Source organism: Leguminivora glycinivorella, chromosome 20 (assembly GCF_023078275.1).
Source record: "Leguminivora glycinivorella isolate SPB_JAAS2020 chromosome 20, LegGlyc_1.1, whole genome shotgun sequence".
NCBI lineage: Eukaryota > Metazoa > Arthropoda > Insecta > Lepidoptera > Tortricidae > Leguminivora > Leguminivora glycinivorella.
The window spans coordinates 13,232,026-13,248,835 of NC_062990.1; the positions used below are offsets into that span (position 1 = coordinate 13,232,026).

Here is a 16,810-nt window from a genome sequence, read left to right on the forward strand (position 1 = left end):
ACAATATTTCGCTTACTTTAAACATAATCTAGCTTTTTGCGGATCTTCGTTAGTGAGTATTTAACGAAATTAATTTATCACGCAGGATTTACTTATTATGTCATTTATCATTCATTTTTATTTTTAAGCTAGTGCTGTGGCAGAATCTGTCATTTCGATTCAAATGACATTTCTGTAAGTTGATAGAAATCGTATATTTGTTTAAGCGCATAGGGCCTAATCGATTCAACCAATTCGAAATTAATCGTTACATTTGGCAAACGATACGTCTTAGCCACATCGCAACATACTTCAAAACAAATGTGTCAAAAATGTGAACTTAGATCCGGGACAATAAGCCAACAATATCTTTGTTATAAATATGTGGTATATTTAATGTACTCACATTAGGCGCGGGTAGATTTTGATGGGGCGGTACGGGCGGTGGCGCGGGCGGCCCGTTGTTGGCTGCCGTTAGGCTCATGTTAGGCGGCATCGGTGCGCTAGTAAAAAAAATTGAATATGAGCCAAACTGTTATTATTAATGCAGATGAAAAAAAAAAAGGATTCGTTGATGAATATTTTGACCCAGTTTCTACTAGATGTGTGTTTCTAATGATTAGTTGACTGACCTGACAGTAATCGGGCAATCGTATAAATCGATATAAACAATGCAAAGTACCAGAATAACAGGAGTCGGTAGGAGCTCTTAGCTTAGTCCTAGCAGGTGTAGCAGAGCCTAAAATTGGTTCCTTGTGCCAACTTTGGGTGACAATAAGATTGTCACCGTTAGGTTGCTGTTACTTGAGAATTATTAGGGCCATTAAATGATTGATAATGGTTACATACTCGTATTTTACTACAACTATGTTTTTATGATTTAGTGGATAACTAAAACTTAGTTAAAACAACTCTGAACTCTTTTCAACACAAACTAGATACGGTTTTTTTAACTTTTTTACAAAACAATTGTATTTATATTTCGACGCATAGGTTTCTCTCTTTTTAGCAGTTTCTTAAAAAACTACCAAAATAGGAGCTTATTATCCAATGGAATATCTTCATTAGTTATTTGCTTTGTTTATTCGATAAATATTCGGCGATGCAACCGAATTAAACGGACGAATACGAACATTGAAAAACTTGCCGAATATTCGGCCCATCTCTAGTTAACGTACGGTTTGGTGCAACCGACCCTTAGAATCTGTGTTACCTTGAGGTGCGGTGACAATTAAAGTCAACGCCAACTTTTGTCACCGTTAGGCACAAGTGAAGTATAATAACTGTACCTGGAGGTGCGATGGTGTGTGTGCGCAGGCTGCGAGGGCTGGTGCGGCAGCGTGTGCGTGTGCGCGTGCGCGTGCGCCGGCGTGGCGTGCGCCGGCGCGGCGTGCGGGGGCGGCGCGGGGGCGCCGGCGCCGGGGATCGGTTGCTGGTGCTAAAAATATAGATAAAACTTTCTTAGTAAATGAGTTTTCTTTCTATTACACATTTTTAGTAAAAAAAAAGCCGAATGGTCGTTTCTATACGGCTAAGATTTACCGGCAATCTATTTCATTGACATGAGAGTTGAGACCATCGAAGATTTGTTTTGGATGTAACTATGTTTATATGTTACAGATAATTAAGAAACGTATTTTTTTTTCTAAACAAACGGATGGAACTTTAAAAATATGATCTATTTAGTATGTTTGGTCTCTATCACTTTAAATAACCACACACATAACGAAATGAGTAAATAATAAAATTACACTCAAAACTCACACGAATAAACATTTCACGAACTGACACACACCGTTCTACTTATCATCCTGAACTGAACCCGATCGTGCCACGTGTTTAAACTTAAATGTAATTAACAGCTAATAAACTAATTACTCGCAAAAACAAACGTTAATTAGCATGACATGGAACACAAATAGATTACCGTTTTCTAATAATTGTATTTTTTTGTAACTAATTAGTAATTAACCTTCAGTTGGCGATGTGTTATAATAGGCCTAATAGTCAAATCAGCTTTTTTTAAAGAACTGTCAAAACGATTTTGAACGAGTTGCTAATATGGAATTAATATGACATTTAGGACTGATTTGTGTGTGTTTGTGTTTAATTTAAGGTGTATTTGTTTTATAATCTGTGTTTTATGAATAAATGACCGAAATTGTGGCATATGACATTTTATGATATACATATAATATATTTTTAATATACCGCGGTCCTGGGTTCGAATCCCGGTAAGGGCATTTATTTGGGTGATGAGCACAGATATTTCTTCCTGAGTTATGGATGTTTTCTATGTATATAAGTATGTATTTATCTATTTAAGTAGGTATATCGTCGCTTAACACGTAGTACAAGCTTTGCTTAGTTTGGGGCTAAGTTGATCTGTGTAAGGTGTCCCCCATATTTATTTATTTAGTGTAAGTTTTATATGTATTGTTTTTGTATATTTTATATGGACCTATTGTGTCTGAAATAAAGTGATTTTATTTTTATTTTATTTATTTATATATTTCTTTCCGATTTATAAAATACTAGCTTTTGCCCGCGGCTTCGTTCGCGTTAAAAAATAGCCTATGTCACTTTCCATCCCTTCAACTGTAGGAGCCACTCCACCCCACTTAAAACCAGTTCTCCACAAAAAAAATCACGTCAATTGGTCGCTCCGTTTTGCCGTGAAAGACGGACAAACAAACAGACACACACACTTTCCCATTTATTATATTAGTATGGATAAATAGGAGTTAAAATTTTAAAAATAACTTCTGTCCCTGTTCTTCTGTTCTGTTCTTTCTTCTTATGCTTTATTTCGTGCATGGTATAGAATATTTGATTTTAAGTATAGTCTTGCCTACTAACTAATATATTAGTATCATTTAGGATAATAGTAATATAGAACTGGTTTAAGAGGATAATGAACAAATATCTGGGCAACCGAGCTTCGCTCGGTTCTGTTTCGTATCCTTGACATGTGTCGCCATCTAGTTCAAAAATGAATAGTACCTACATCGAGCGAAAGAATTCTCAGCCTTAACAACACAACTACTCCACACGAGATGGCGCGCATTTCGCCACAAAAACTCAAATAGTGTATTTTCTATTCGTTTTAGCCTTGACCTGTGTCGCCATCTAGTGTTTGCAATAAATAGTACTTACATCGACCGAAAGAATTCTGTCTTAACAGTACAACTACTGCACACGAGATGGCGCGCGAAGAAAAACGCATGAAAACTCGAAAATTCGCGTTTTCCGGGACCTAAGGATAAGTTAGATAAGATAAGATAAGATAAATCGTTTATTTGCAAGAATACTTATTTCTAGAATACACAGGTGTTATTATGTAGGATGGTGTACAGTATTCAGTCGCACAAAACGACATGCAAAATATTTTACATAAAAATACTATATTATACCTATACTAAATATAGCTATATTTTAAAATTCAATTCCATTTCAACAACATAATTCATAATAAAAGATTCACAACGTAATACATGCTTAATATTTTAATTTTAATTATTCTAATTCTATCAACTATGCGATAAATATTATGCGATTGCAATAAATAGTACTTACATCGACCGAAAGAATTCTGTCTTAACAGTACAACTACTGCACACGAGATGGCGCGCGAAGAAAAACGCATGAAAACTCGAAAATTCGCGTTTTCCGGGACCTAAGGATAAGTTAGACTGATTTTTCACCCCCAAAAACCCCCACATAACAAATTTCTGCGAAATCGTTAGAGCGGTTTCCGAGATCGTCAGTGTAAATAAATAAATATATAAATAAATAAATAAATAAATAAATAAATATACAAGAATTGCTCGTTTAAAAGTATAAGATTAAACAACCATACCATATAAAGTATATAAACCGGTTTCCTTCCTGAATATTTTTATGGAAATATTATTTTTACACACAAGAAATCAAACACATGGGAACAAATTGTTGTTGAGATACTGTTGTATGCAAATATTTTCTTTATAGAGTATCCATACTAATATTATAAATAGGAAAGTGTGTGTGGCTGTTTGTTTGTCCGTCTTTCACGGCAAAACGGAGCGACTAATTGTCGTGATTTTTTTAAGTGGAGATAGTTCAAGGGATGGAGAGTGACATAGGCTACTTTTTGTCTCTTTCTAACGAAGCGAAGCCGCAGGCAAAAGTTAGTACATTATAAATAAGTTTGTTGCGAAATTTGTAAAATATTTCCAATAAGAGCGAAAAAGTCGTGGTTGTATTTAAAGATGTCGGATGATGCGCACAGAGCCGAATTTTCTGTTGATATGAGTTAAATCCTGGTAACATTGTGTGAAGAGCGGCCGCTTGACATAGTCTCCTTTTGTCTTAACATATATCATGTTTTAGTAAACTAAAAGCTCGGCCACACATGCGCGTTTTGAGAGCGTAGGCGGAGCGTTAGCGGAGCGCAATGATACCGGTGCGCCGGACGAACGCTGGCGTAGCGCCTTCGGACGCCGGCGGGAACTAACGAATGCGGATTGCGAGAGGAATGCGCGCGGATTGCCAGCGCTCGTCCGGCGCACCGCTATCATTGCGCTCCGCTAACGCTACGCTATCAAAACGCTTTATGTGTGGCGGAGGCTTAAAACCCTGGATAGGTGATAATAGCTGTGGAGAATAAATCTTCAGTTCCGAGAATTGAAAAGCGTTAAGAGAAAATTATGCATTACCGCGTGGTGAGGCGCGTGGTACTGGCTGGCGGGTGGTATTGAGGATGCTGGTGTTGTGGGGCGTGGTACGCTGGCTGTTGTAATATGGCGGCATCCTCTCGCGTCATTGTTCTAGAAGCAAAAAAATATCAAATAACATACGATATAAAAAACATATACCTAACCTGCCGAGGTTTCAATTTTAACCTTAAAAGTGGCTTAAACTTCATAATAGGTGGTGGCATGCTATTCCAACACTTCGTGGTAGCGTATCGCAAGCTGCCACTTAAAAAGCAAGCGAACGAATATAAAACGCAAACGTATCTTTTATGTTTTCAGTAGCTAACTGTCACATTAGACTCAAAATTGCTTACACTTCTTAATAGGTGGTGGCATATTATTCCAACACTTCGTGGCATCGTATTGGAAGCTACCACGAAAGGCAGACGTACGAATTAAAAACGCAAACATACATAAGTAATCACGTATATTTATTGTTCTTGGTAGCTAGTAGATACCGTTATTGTACATCACTTATATACGATAATAATCAAAATGTTTACCTGTAGCCCATATCTTCGTCGTAGTGTTGTGTGTTGTTGTGTCCATTAAAAGGTACGGGGGGATTAGGCGGTTGTGGCGGTGGCGGCGCTGAGTTGCCGGTCGGTTTGTTTGCCAGGATCTAGAAACAAAAAATATTATACAGTTTACAAAGTATCCATACTAATATTATAAACGGGAAAGCGTGTCTGTTTGTTTATCCGTCTTTCACGGCAAAACAGAGCGACGGATTGACTTGATTTTTTAAATGGAGATAGTTGAAAGGATGGAGAGTGACATAGGCTACTTTTTGTATCTTTCTAACCCCCACTGCAATTTTCGAATTTAACGCGAGCGAAGCCGCAGACAAATCTAGTTATTCTTTTTTTTTTCTTTATAAGATGCTCTATAATCTATAATTTAATAGCGCACGTCATAACAATTACAACACTCTAATTACAACTAGAGGAAGAATACCCGACCAATATTTGGAGAGTTAATTCGATTATTCATAATCACAAGTTTAACTAAGGTGCATTAGGGTAATTCCAAAAGTCGTCTGATTTCGAAGTCGCATAAAAATCACCATTATTTCCATCATATCAAGATTCCCCTTTCGAAATTACCCGAGCATTTCTGTCATTCGTAATTACCCTAATGCACCTTACTTAAGTCTACTTACTTAGTGTTAAAATACCTAAGATTTAAAGAGTTAGATTGTTTTTTATTTTTATTTCTAATCGGTTAAGCAAAAAAAAAAATAGTGCGTGGAGTCGTTCCGCGCGGAAGAAGTGTAACTTCGTAATATGTTGTTTTTCAAAATTCGAGTTGGCAACACTGAGCGTTAAACGCTGTCAGTTGGAAGTAGCATTAGAAGTTTCACTTAAATAGTATTTTATACAATCGTGATATAATACAAAGCTTTTCAGTCGAGTACCATGTTTAGGCCACGAAGCTTGCTGAGTGGCCTAATAGTATATACGAGAGTGAAAAGCTTAATTATATCACTATTGTATACAATACTTTTTCTACGAGTCATCATCTTCATCATCAATGGACGGAAATATCATCATTCATGCAAGTTAAAATTAATGTTAATAGAGTCGTTCACCGTTGTATCAACATCGAATTACCTAGCAACCAATTGTTTGTAAGAACCGTCTCTGATTGGCCGATAACGCGACAGATAAAAAAAAATGTGTTTCAGATGCAGGAAAATTTGCCAGGTATCGCAAATTAGTATAGAAATTGTATGAAGTTCTATTTTTGAAATTATTACAGTTAACTAAAGTCAACTATAATGAGCTTATTATAATTGAGTCGGAACTGCCATAGAGTATCCAACACTGAAAAGTTAGCACTTATAGTTTAGTCCGTGGTGTCCTAATTTACAGATTACAGTCGACAAGTAGAAAAAAATAACATTGCCGTCTTGACATCGTTTCAATATCTGGTTAAAGATCATAGACAAATGAGTTACCAAGAAATTTCATCCCACCACCAGGGGACCGATTTTTGAATCTCGAACGCATGAATTCGCCGTTCGAAAGTCTGTGGAAAACGTGCTACGATTTTCGAACGGCGAATTCATGCGTTCGATATTCAAAAATCGGTCCCCAGATCTCGAATTACCGTCTCCTTTTAAAGCGCTAACGCTCCTTTGAACAAATGAGTCGCACACTTAGTCATACAGCACATGACATGACCCAGCACTCTCATGCAAATTCTTAATCAGATATTGTGATCTTATGAAAATAACGCTGTCAAAATTTTCATATTTCCACATATGTTCCGATCCAGTGCTTGAACCCGAAAAGAATCGCAAGTAATGTGTATGTTTCCTTCACGTGAAAAATGAACGGTCGGATGTTCCAAATATAGCTGGAGTGACAAAAACCTAAAAGGTCTGTTTGATCTTGGATTACCCAACTGGGGTCAAGTACTAAAGAATATGGCAGCGTTCATCAGGATTATAGGCTAAAATGTTTCCGAGTTCCTGACCCAATGAAACAAGAAGTACCTACTTCAAGTGTATGTATCATCAAGTTAAATCCATAGACATGAAGCGTCTTGCGTCTCGTCAGTGGTGTCACTGACTTGACTGAAGCTACCAGGAACACATAACTTTTCAGAAGTGTTAGTACCTCAAGTGTATGCATGGCTTTCGCGAAACTGTAAGCATCCTGGAAACACAAGTTAAATCCAGAGACATGATGCGTCTCATCTCAACCTGTGGTGTGACTCTGGCTTGACTAAAGCTACCAGGAGCACATAGGTTTAAAGAAGTGTCAGAGCCTCAAGCATCTACCAGGAACACATAGGTTTAAAGAAATGTCAGTACCTCAAAGTATCTACCAGGAACACATAGGTTTAAAGAAGTGTAAGTACCTCAAGTGTATGCATCATGGCTCTCGCGAAACTGTCCGCGTCCTCGCGACACGAAAAGTTGAGACCGTAGACGTGTCTCGCGTCCCGCCATTGGTGGAACGTCGCTGTCGCCTGGTTGTACTTGAGCCCGCGGACGATGCCGCAGTTTATTACCACCTGGAAGAACGGAAAAGTTTGCATTACTTATCAGTAGTATCAGTAGAAAATAGTCGGAATGATACATTTACTAAGACACTTCAGAAATCAGGAGGAACTAGAAACAAAGTTAGGGGTCAAATCTTTCGAACATGTCATTTTTCATGATCGACGCAACAACTCTGAAGATATTGTGTAGTGTTGGCTGTAGTGGTAGAAGCCTTCATCAAACAAAAAGCAGACTATGGATTTACTTATGATAACTCACCTCATGGTCGTTCAACTTTCTCCCAACAACCCTTAAGGTGTTCTGCTGGGTGTGATGGTAGATGTTGACTTTGGACAGCCCAGAGCTGCTGCTGAATGGCACCCAGCGCTTTAGACCATCATTCAATCAATAACAAAATGTTTGGACTTGTAACAGCCCCGAGATTTCCCGGTTGAAGCCATCATCAAACGGTAGAACTATGATACCTAACCTCATGGTCGTTCAGTTTTCTCCCAACAACCTTGAAGGTGTTGGATGTGGACTTTGGACAGCCCAGAGCTGCATGGTCGTTCAGCCATCAACAAACTATAGAACAACAACCCTGGTCGTGCTTTCTCCCAACAACCTGAAGGTGTGATGGTAGATGGTAGATGTGGACCTTGGACAGCCCAGAGCTGCTGCCGGATGGCACCCAGCGCTTCAGGCCATCGTCGTACACCATGACGGAGGCGCGCGCACTGCTTATCGACTGTTCGCTGTGGACAATAAAAAATCTTGTTAAAATTGACCAAAGGACAGAAAGGAAGGAAAGAAAACCAATCAAGAGTGACATAATCAAATTATCTTTAGGTTTTGTTTTGAGTAGCCGTAAAGACTATTGAGACAAGGAGGCATGAAAGCAATCGGAATTAGACAAAAACATGTTCTAGCTACTACTGCAAAACGTTGCTTTATAATGACGCGACAAGAGTTTTAAAATCATTCCTATACTAAATTCATGAACATTTTTTTCATATTAAACAGATTGAAGTAATAAAATACAAATTAACATTAAGTCATCTACTCAAATATCTCTTCGTATAGTTCGTAATTACTGGTTACATTAAGGACTGTATCGTTAAGTATAAGGACAAAACAAACCTCGTCTAAATGTTGACATGTGCATAATTTTGTATTATTATGTTCCGAGAGTATGATCTGAAGGTATTGGTAAGCACTATTTAATATAAGAAGGTCTGATATTTTTTTATTTTAGGGACTTTATGGTACTTTCATTAAGGTCTAGCAAATAAATTTCGGACAACCCCTATCTGGCTTAATTTGAGAATATTTCAATGACTCTTTGTACGATTTCAACAAACAAAGGTTAATATGCTGCTAAAATATATTCTTTAAGAGTCCTCTTCGTGGTTTTTCAATTGGGTACTTGCAGAATGAATGCGGTGAATTTATATAATTTAAAAAAACGCATTTTTGAGCAACGTTCCGGATTGCCGTAAATTTTTGACGAGAGCAGGATAAGAGAAACAGATAAAAAAATTAGCCATAGGCCAAAGTCTAATTGATATTCGTGGTGTTTGAACAGTGCCTAAACCAGATCGATATAAACAGTGTATGATAGTCAAATTCGACATCAAAGTCGGAGTTAGAGTAAGCACCATGCCACATTCTCTAAATGACCGCCATACACAGATCCTGAACTTTATATTTTTAAAATAACAGTGGCTAGACTATGTCCAGATATTCTGCTTTGTGGATCATGTGTCGTTGAGGTTCGCACCGTACAATTTTTTTTCACAATCGTATCGTCTTTTACGCACTTTGTGAATTTTCTAGTAGCATTTGTCCGGAATCGTAATTGGTACTCGGGAGGATTAAGTCAATACTGTCTAAACCATATGCTTTACGTCGAGTTTCTAGGACAAAATGTGTACCTTATTATGTGCCTTATTAAGCCCATGTCTTGTTATAAGAAAAAAAAAATAATAGCAAATAAATACGGCTACTCAAAGTTGTCTTCATACTTAACGATACGGTCTTTAAGATGCAACATGAGTCATTGTATTCATCACAGATTACGAAACAATAAGAAACCAATCAAATTAACTTAAAAAGTCATCGGTTGACAAGACTTTAGAGCCTTAGCGTTAGATACATTGCGTTCATTCATCCTATGACCTCAATGAAAAGTTTCTTAGTCCACAACAAAGGATTATCGGTCTACAAAACCACCTCAACTAGTATTTGCGATTTGTTACAGTTCCACCGGACCGGATCAGGTGTTTTACTAGGCAATGGATAGCGAATTGCGAGCAAACACGAACTGGGTCAACTAAATGCAGGGATGACAGACGGTTTTGCATTTCGGTTGAGCGTTGATGTATCTCAGGATTAAGGATTTAGAGGATTTTCAATTTAAAAGTCGAAGTAATGTTTTGTTTTGTGTGGTGCTTTAAAATACATGATGGTACCTAAAACAAAACAGGATAAATAGTGTATTATTAAATAAGTACTTACAATATAGATCTAACCAATAAGAAATAGAGAACAATTCATTGTCATTTCCTCATTTATAATACCAACTGATAATATTGTATTTACGGGAAAAACATATGCTCTAAATGTCGTTATGAATATTATTGGATGTATACTTAAAGACTGACGTCAGTGGGATGAATGTATTTTAGGTATATTTTGAGAGAAGTTAATGAGGCTTCGTGGTCGTGACTAAGTGTTATAGAATTCCTGTAATAAATACTATTGACCTTATTTCATAACATTGTAAAATTATTGAATCAATGTATAACGAATCTTGATTCTCAACTTACACGTTCCAAATACATATTCTATCACCTACCTATGGAATCTAGGCAAGATTGAGAAAGATGTCTTGAGCAACTTAATGTTTCAGACTTTTTGCAAAGTAGGTTCCCATATCCGCATACGGTGCGGCAAAGACGGCTTTTTATCCTGAAGTCCAGTTCTCTAATGGCTCATTCCACAAGAACGCCACTTATGTAACGTTACCCTTTTTCATTCCACACAAAACACTACGTGTAAGGCCTGAGTGGGCGCTCGGAGCGGAGCGTTCGGCGTGCGTGCATACGTACACCCTATGCAGCGTCGACTCAGGACACTTGTATCAGCTTCAATTGTTTATGCCTATGGTAGTTGCTGAAAGCATATCATTCAGATTTCGGATCCTTCTTAAAAGTCAAATCTAAGGTCCCTGCAACATTTTTCACTAGTTTCATCTCTATCATCGAAGAATACTTCTAATAATCTTGAGTATGGCAAATCTTGCCGCCGCTATTCGTCGAAACCAATGTTTACAAGCTTCATTGTTCAACACGATGTCAATTAAATGGAAAACTATTATCTTCAATGCGAATCTGTACGTGACACGCGACATGAATGCCATCCTGTCTTTACCTTATACTATCTATGTTTAGAAGAGTGATGGATGCGTTTAGCCTTGCGTAAGCAGGAAAATAAGACATTCTGTAAGTTTTAAGGCCGAATTCCCGATGTACGATTGCGTTGTTCGCCCGATTTCTAACATAAGAAGTGGGACAAAACTGGCACGGACACAGATTCAGATTGCTTCAATTTTGGTATATTATTGTGCGCTAGTGGTAGTCAAAAAGGAACGTCGCTACGGGTTTCAATCGAAGGCATTTCAATCCTACACCTACAATTGAAATTTTTAAAAATTAAGAAAATGCCCAAGAACTTCAATTTAAAACGTGCTTATGAGTCTTCACTTCCCCTTAATCCTCACAAAGTAGGCGACTTGAGAAAATTGATGCAGTTTATGGTCAAACCATCGAGCCATCAATTCTACCAATCAATTTTGTATAATACGTGTCAAGAATCGTCGTCTCTGGAGGTAGATAACGATGACAACAGCAGCGGATGTGAAGATTAAAGTAGATCCACTAGTTTAGTAAGATAAATGATAGAATACAAAACATAATTTCTATAGAAACTTGTTTTATTTTCTAACAAAAAGAACATAACTAACAAAATTTTACAAAAACAGCATAACTGACGAACTTATTTTTCATATTTTTTCTAAAAATAATTGTCTTTGAGATGTGTAATCGTGTGTTTCGGAACTAATGGCCACTTACTTAAAAAACGTATACAACGTGTTCATGCAATTCGAAGCGCAATGGCGTTCCGCGCGCCATCTAGCGAGGCTAGTTGTAACTACGAAGTATCGAGCGACATCATTGGTCGTGATTCAGTATTGGCTAATATAGGAGTGAGTGCTGCCTCTCGCGGCGAGAGTTGAAGTTTGGAGTTGACCTGTGAGCTTGTAAGAACAAGCACGGTAAAAATGCGTTGAGAACGATTTGTATAAGTTTGCTGTTTTTGTATCGCGACGCGCGTTAAAATAGTGTCTAAGGTGTAACTCGTTGCATTAAAATAAGTGTTAGTTGAGCCCAGTGGTTTGATTCAACGCCCAGATACCATCCCCTGGCCGAGGTAGCTTCGGGGACGGCGCCGGTCCTCGCTCTGGACCTTAAAAGAGCGTGGTGGTCCAGCCTAGGTGTGAGGGGCCGGAGACGACGCGTCGACGGCTACGAGCACCATTTCTTCGGTGTACCAGACCGGCGGGTCCAGGACCTGGCCGTGTAGCGTACATTTTGGTGTAACCCATAAGGGGAACGATCGTTATCAGCACGATATTGGAAGATAACCCTCGAATTGGGACAAGATTCAGGACCGAAGCGGTCTACAATCAGCAGAATCGAGGATTCGCGTCATTCCAGCATTTAGTGTTAAATTCCGTGCGTTGGACGCTAAATAACGAAGTGAAAATCAAAACCGCATGGGTTTTTAGGTTATTAGTGTTGTGCCAATTTCATTGAACAGATTACCGGTTAAGTTGCCAAGTTGGTAACATTGAGTGACTAACTTCACATCGAACAACTGTCAGCTGTCAGAATCGGCCATAGTGTATAGACTCTAAGTTACGTCAAACTTCAACTTGTTGACATATTAAACGTCAAATTCATTTACTTGCCGGATCGATATTGTTAATCGCTATTATAATATAGAAAACAAGTGTTACAATTTAGAGTTAACTTTACTGTGAGATATTTGTGTTCATAGCAAACATGTCGCTAAAAGCCGCAAAGGTTCAATTAAAGACGCGTTATTTAATGTTAACGGATTATGCTGGCACAATTGTGGTACGACCAGGCACGATCGCCGCGACCGTAGCAAGGAGGCATTTCCGAGAAGCCTACAAAACGTATGTTTCGGCATACGAGTCATTGGTGGCGAGTGATTCGGAACTTGCAGAGGAGGAAAGACTACTGTACCAGCAGCAATTTAGCGAGGTAAATCGACTCCTCATTCAATTGGATGAGGCATCAGAGGAAGAGGAGTCCGGGAGGCCCTCAACCTCAAAACATCAAGGTAAGGTCAAACTTCCGTTAGTTCAATTGCCTACATTTTCAGGCTGCCTAGCTGAATGGCTGTCATTCTATGACTTATTTATGTCCCTTGTTGATGCGGGACCGCTTTCCGACGCGGAAAAACACTATTATTTAAGGACGTCGTTAAATAGTGAGGCACTATCGATTGTTCAACATTTGCCTATGGATGGCGACAACTATACAGTTGCCCTGGACCTCCTAAAGCAAAGGTATCACAACAGCAGGCAGCTGGTAGACACCTTTATAGGACAGATCCTAAACCTGCCCAACGTGGGAGGCCCCAATGTCAATTTAAGAACCCAGTTTTATGATCCTCTCAGAGAGGCCATCCAGGCGCTTAGGAAACTGAAGCAACCTGTCGATGAATGGTCGTATTTATTACTGCATTTAATTTTACAGAAGTTGCCCCTGCGCGTAAAGACGCTCTTTGAGGAGCGGCACGGGACAGATCCGCAAGTGCTACCGACCCTTACCCAGCTAGTGTCGCTACTAGATGAACAATGCCGGGTGCAGCAGGCGATCTCCCCTGCAGCAGTGGAACGAACTCCTGCGGCACGCCGGTCACCTACTGCTAGAGGTCGAGGCGGCGCAGCGCCGGCTCACCACCTGGCAGCCCCCCGGGTCCTGGCAGCACAACCGGAACCCAATGATCAGGTGAATCGTTCATTTGCAACTTGCTCTTATTGCTCGAGCAGTGCTCACACCCTGTACAAATGCCCCGCTTTCCTGGGACTGCCACCCTCGAAGCGCAGAACCTGGGCTAGAGATACAGGGGCCTGCTTCAAATGTCTCCGTGCTCATTATGCTAGAGAATGTATGTCGCGCAATTGGTGCGCGGCATGCCAATCATCAGTGCATAATTCGTTGTTATGCTCGGCTGTGGCAGGCATGTCGGTTGAGGAACCAGCAGCTGCAAAGGCTGTGCACCGAGTGCAAGATCAGCCACCGGCTCACTCAGCCTCGTGGAGGCGATCACCACCGCAGCGGCGGTCACCACCTCGACCGGCCCCGCCACAGGAGAGAGGGCCGCAGCAGGCCCACTCATCACAATCATGCTCACCACTACCGTGGGGTGTGGAGGAAGCTAGGACTCCTCCCTATCAAACCAGACACCTCTTTTGGTGGCTGCTGGTCACGTTCCACGCCTGCCGGTTGGAGCGAGGGCCCGCCAGGCGCAGGAGACCTTCCACTCCTTGCGCTTTGGCACTCGACGCAGCCCTGAGCCCCGGCAATGAAATGATCTCACTGTTGGTGAACCAGAGGCACGGTGGATGACGCCATCCATCCGTGTCAGTCCTACAGCCATTGTTCTTGTTAGATCAGGTAATGGTACTTACGTTAAGGCTAGATCTTTGCTGGATACCGGCGCGGCTTGCTCCATAGTAAAGAAATCATTTGCAGATGAAGTAGGTTTGCACCAACAGTTTAATGGTACTAATATATTTGGAATCGGTGATCAAAAGGTCAATGTCCCCGGGACAATAGCAAAGGTAGTATTCAGGCCGGTAGGAAAAATAGTTCCGATAATTAGCGTTATAGCTACAGTTATGTATACAGTTACTGGGAATATTCCATATGTAAATGCATACCTCAAGGGTCACTTAGATGCGACGCAGCTCAAGTTGGCAGACCCAAAGTTTGATGTATCTCAAGATGTAGATATCATTTTTGGACTGGATATACTCAATTACATATATACAGGCTCAAAGATTCTCACTAACATTCCAGGTGTGGAGGCCTATGGAACGTGCTTTGGCCATGTACTGATGGGTGCTTTGTGGAAGCATCCCGCTGACATCTCAACGAAGCAGCTGAGAGGGACGTCCGTCGAGGACTATGGAGTCCATGCGACACGCCTCGAGGAGGTACTTGAGAAGTTCTGGAAGGTCGAGCAGCCTCCAGAGGATCCGGTGGAGCATCCGGAGCATGTCGAATGTGAAAGGTTGTATACCTCCAATACTACACGTATGCCTGACGGCAAATACATGGTACGGCTGCCCTTATTGACAGACAGACCCGCACTCGGTGAGTCGAGGGCCATTGCCGCACGCAGGTTTTATTCATTAGAGGCGAAGCTAGCCAAGAATCCAGTCTTTGCTGAGAAATACAGGGATTTCATGCGAGAATATGAGTCATTAGGACATATGTCGAAATCAAACTATCAATTTGATTCAGAACACTTTATAATTCCACATCATGGTATTTTTAAGAGGGATTCTGATAAGCTCAGAGTGGTATTCAATGGGGCATCTCAAAGTAGCAATGGAATATCTGTAAATCAGTGTCTTCACTCAGGAAAGCCGCTCCAGAATGATATTACCAAGATATTGTTGAATTTCAGACGACACCAGTTTGTCTTCACGGCCGACATCCGCATGATGTTCAGGCAGACGTGGATACACCCCGACGATAGGCGCTATCAGCTGATCCTGTGGCGTGAGGATCCGTCGCAGGACCTACAGGTATATGAGTTAAATACTAATACCTACGGGCTACGGTCAAGCCCCTTTGTCGCAATAAGGACGCTAATACAATTAGCCAATGATTGGCAAGCTCAGCATCCAGGCTCCCCAGCTGCAGACGTCGTGCGACGGCAGGTATATGTTGATGACGTACTGGCGGGAGCAGAGTCAATTGCGGAGGCCCAGCAGCTAAAATCGGAGCTCACAGATCTCATGAGCAGTGCTGGGTATGAACTTAGAAAATGGTCGTCCAACTGTCGCGAGTTACTGCAGGACCTACCACAGGAATATTGTGAGATACCTCATCAATTCGACGCAGAAGATAAGAGCCTCATAAAGGTATTAGGCATCCAATGGAACCCGATAAACGACACAATGTCATATCAAATCAACGTACCCCTAGGGCAAGCGATAACCAAGCGAAGCGTGTTAAGTACTATCGCTCGATTATATGATCCTTGCGGATACTGTGCTCCCATCGTCTACAGATTCAAACTGTTTATGCAATCACTTTTTTCAGATGGAATGACGTGGGATGAACCCCTCACGGAGGTTCAAGAAAGTCAATGGAACGAAATGGTTCAGGATTTAAACCATTTGTCTCACTTACAGATCTCTCGATGCGTCGCGCTACCGGGATCGGTATCATATTCACTCCACGGTTTTGGAGATGCGTCTGAGACGGGCTACGGAGCGTGCGTATACCTCCGGACAGCAGACGCCGCTGGAAACGTCATGGTACGACTAATTATAGCTAAGACTAGAGTTGCGTCGAAAAAGACCAAGCAAACCATTCCAAAGAATGAGCTAAACGCGGCTCATATGGTTTATAAATTGCTGAATCACGCCGCAGCGGCCTATGAAGATGAACTTGATATTGACAGCATAAATGCATGGTCCGATAGCAAGATAACGTTGTGTTGGTTAAACACTAAGCCACACCTGCTCCAAACATTTGAATGTAATAGAGTACAAGACATTCAACAGTCGAAGCGACTAATGACATGGCGCTATGTCCGGGGTGAGTTGAACCCGGCCGACGTCGCGTCGCGGGGAACCACAGCGAAAAGGCTCCTCAAGTGCAAGCTGTGGTGGTCACCAGACTGGCTACTCGAGGAGGAGTCTCAGTGGCCAACGATGCCAGTCACCATGTCACCTGAGCTGCCAGGGTTCAAACAATTGGTACATGTC

At 40.8% G+C, this 16,810-nt stretch overlaps 2 protein-coding genes across 2 annotated transcripts in view; one reads left to right on the forward strand and one right to left on the reverse strand.

Annotated features, from left to right (window-relative positions):
• LOC125236940 overlaps positions 1-16,810 on the reverse strand; it is a 49,687-nt gene that overhangs the window by 17,669 nt on the left and 15,208 nt on the right. The window contains 8 exon segments of the mRNA XM_048143859.1: positions 386-482; positions 1,269-1,390; positions 1,393-1,417; positions 4,677-4,787; positions 5,219-5,337; positions 7,584-7,739; positions 7,987-8,045; positions 8,356-8,462. Coding sequence (XP_047999816.1) covers positions 386-482; positions 1,269-1,390; positions 1,393-1,417; positions 4,677-4,787; positions 5,219-5,337; positions 7,584-7,739; positions 7,987-8,045; positions 8,356-8,462 — 796 coding nt within the window.
• LOC125237104 lies at positions 12,711-16,361 on the forward strand. Its single transcript, XM_048144065.1, has 3 exons — positions 12,711-13,811; positions 15,499-15,619; positions 16,232-16,361. The coding sequence occupies exons 1-2, from the start codon at positions 12,834-12,836 to the stop codon at positions 15,568-15,570; spliced, it is 1,050 nt and encodes a 349-aa protein (XP_048000022.1). The 5' UTR covers positions 12,711-12,833; the 3' UTR covers positions 15,571-15,619; positions 16,232-16,361.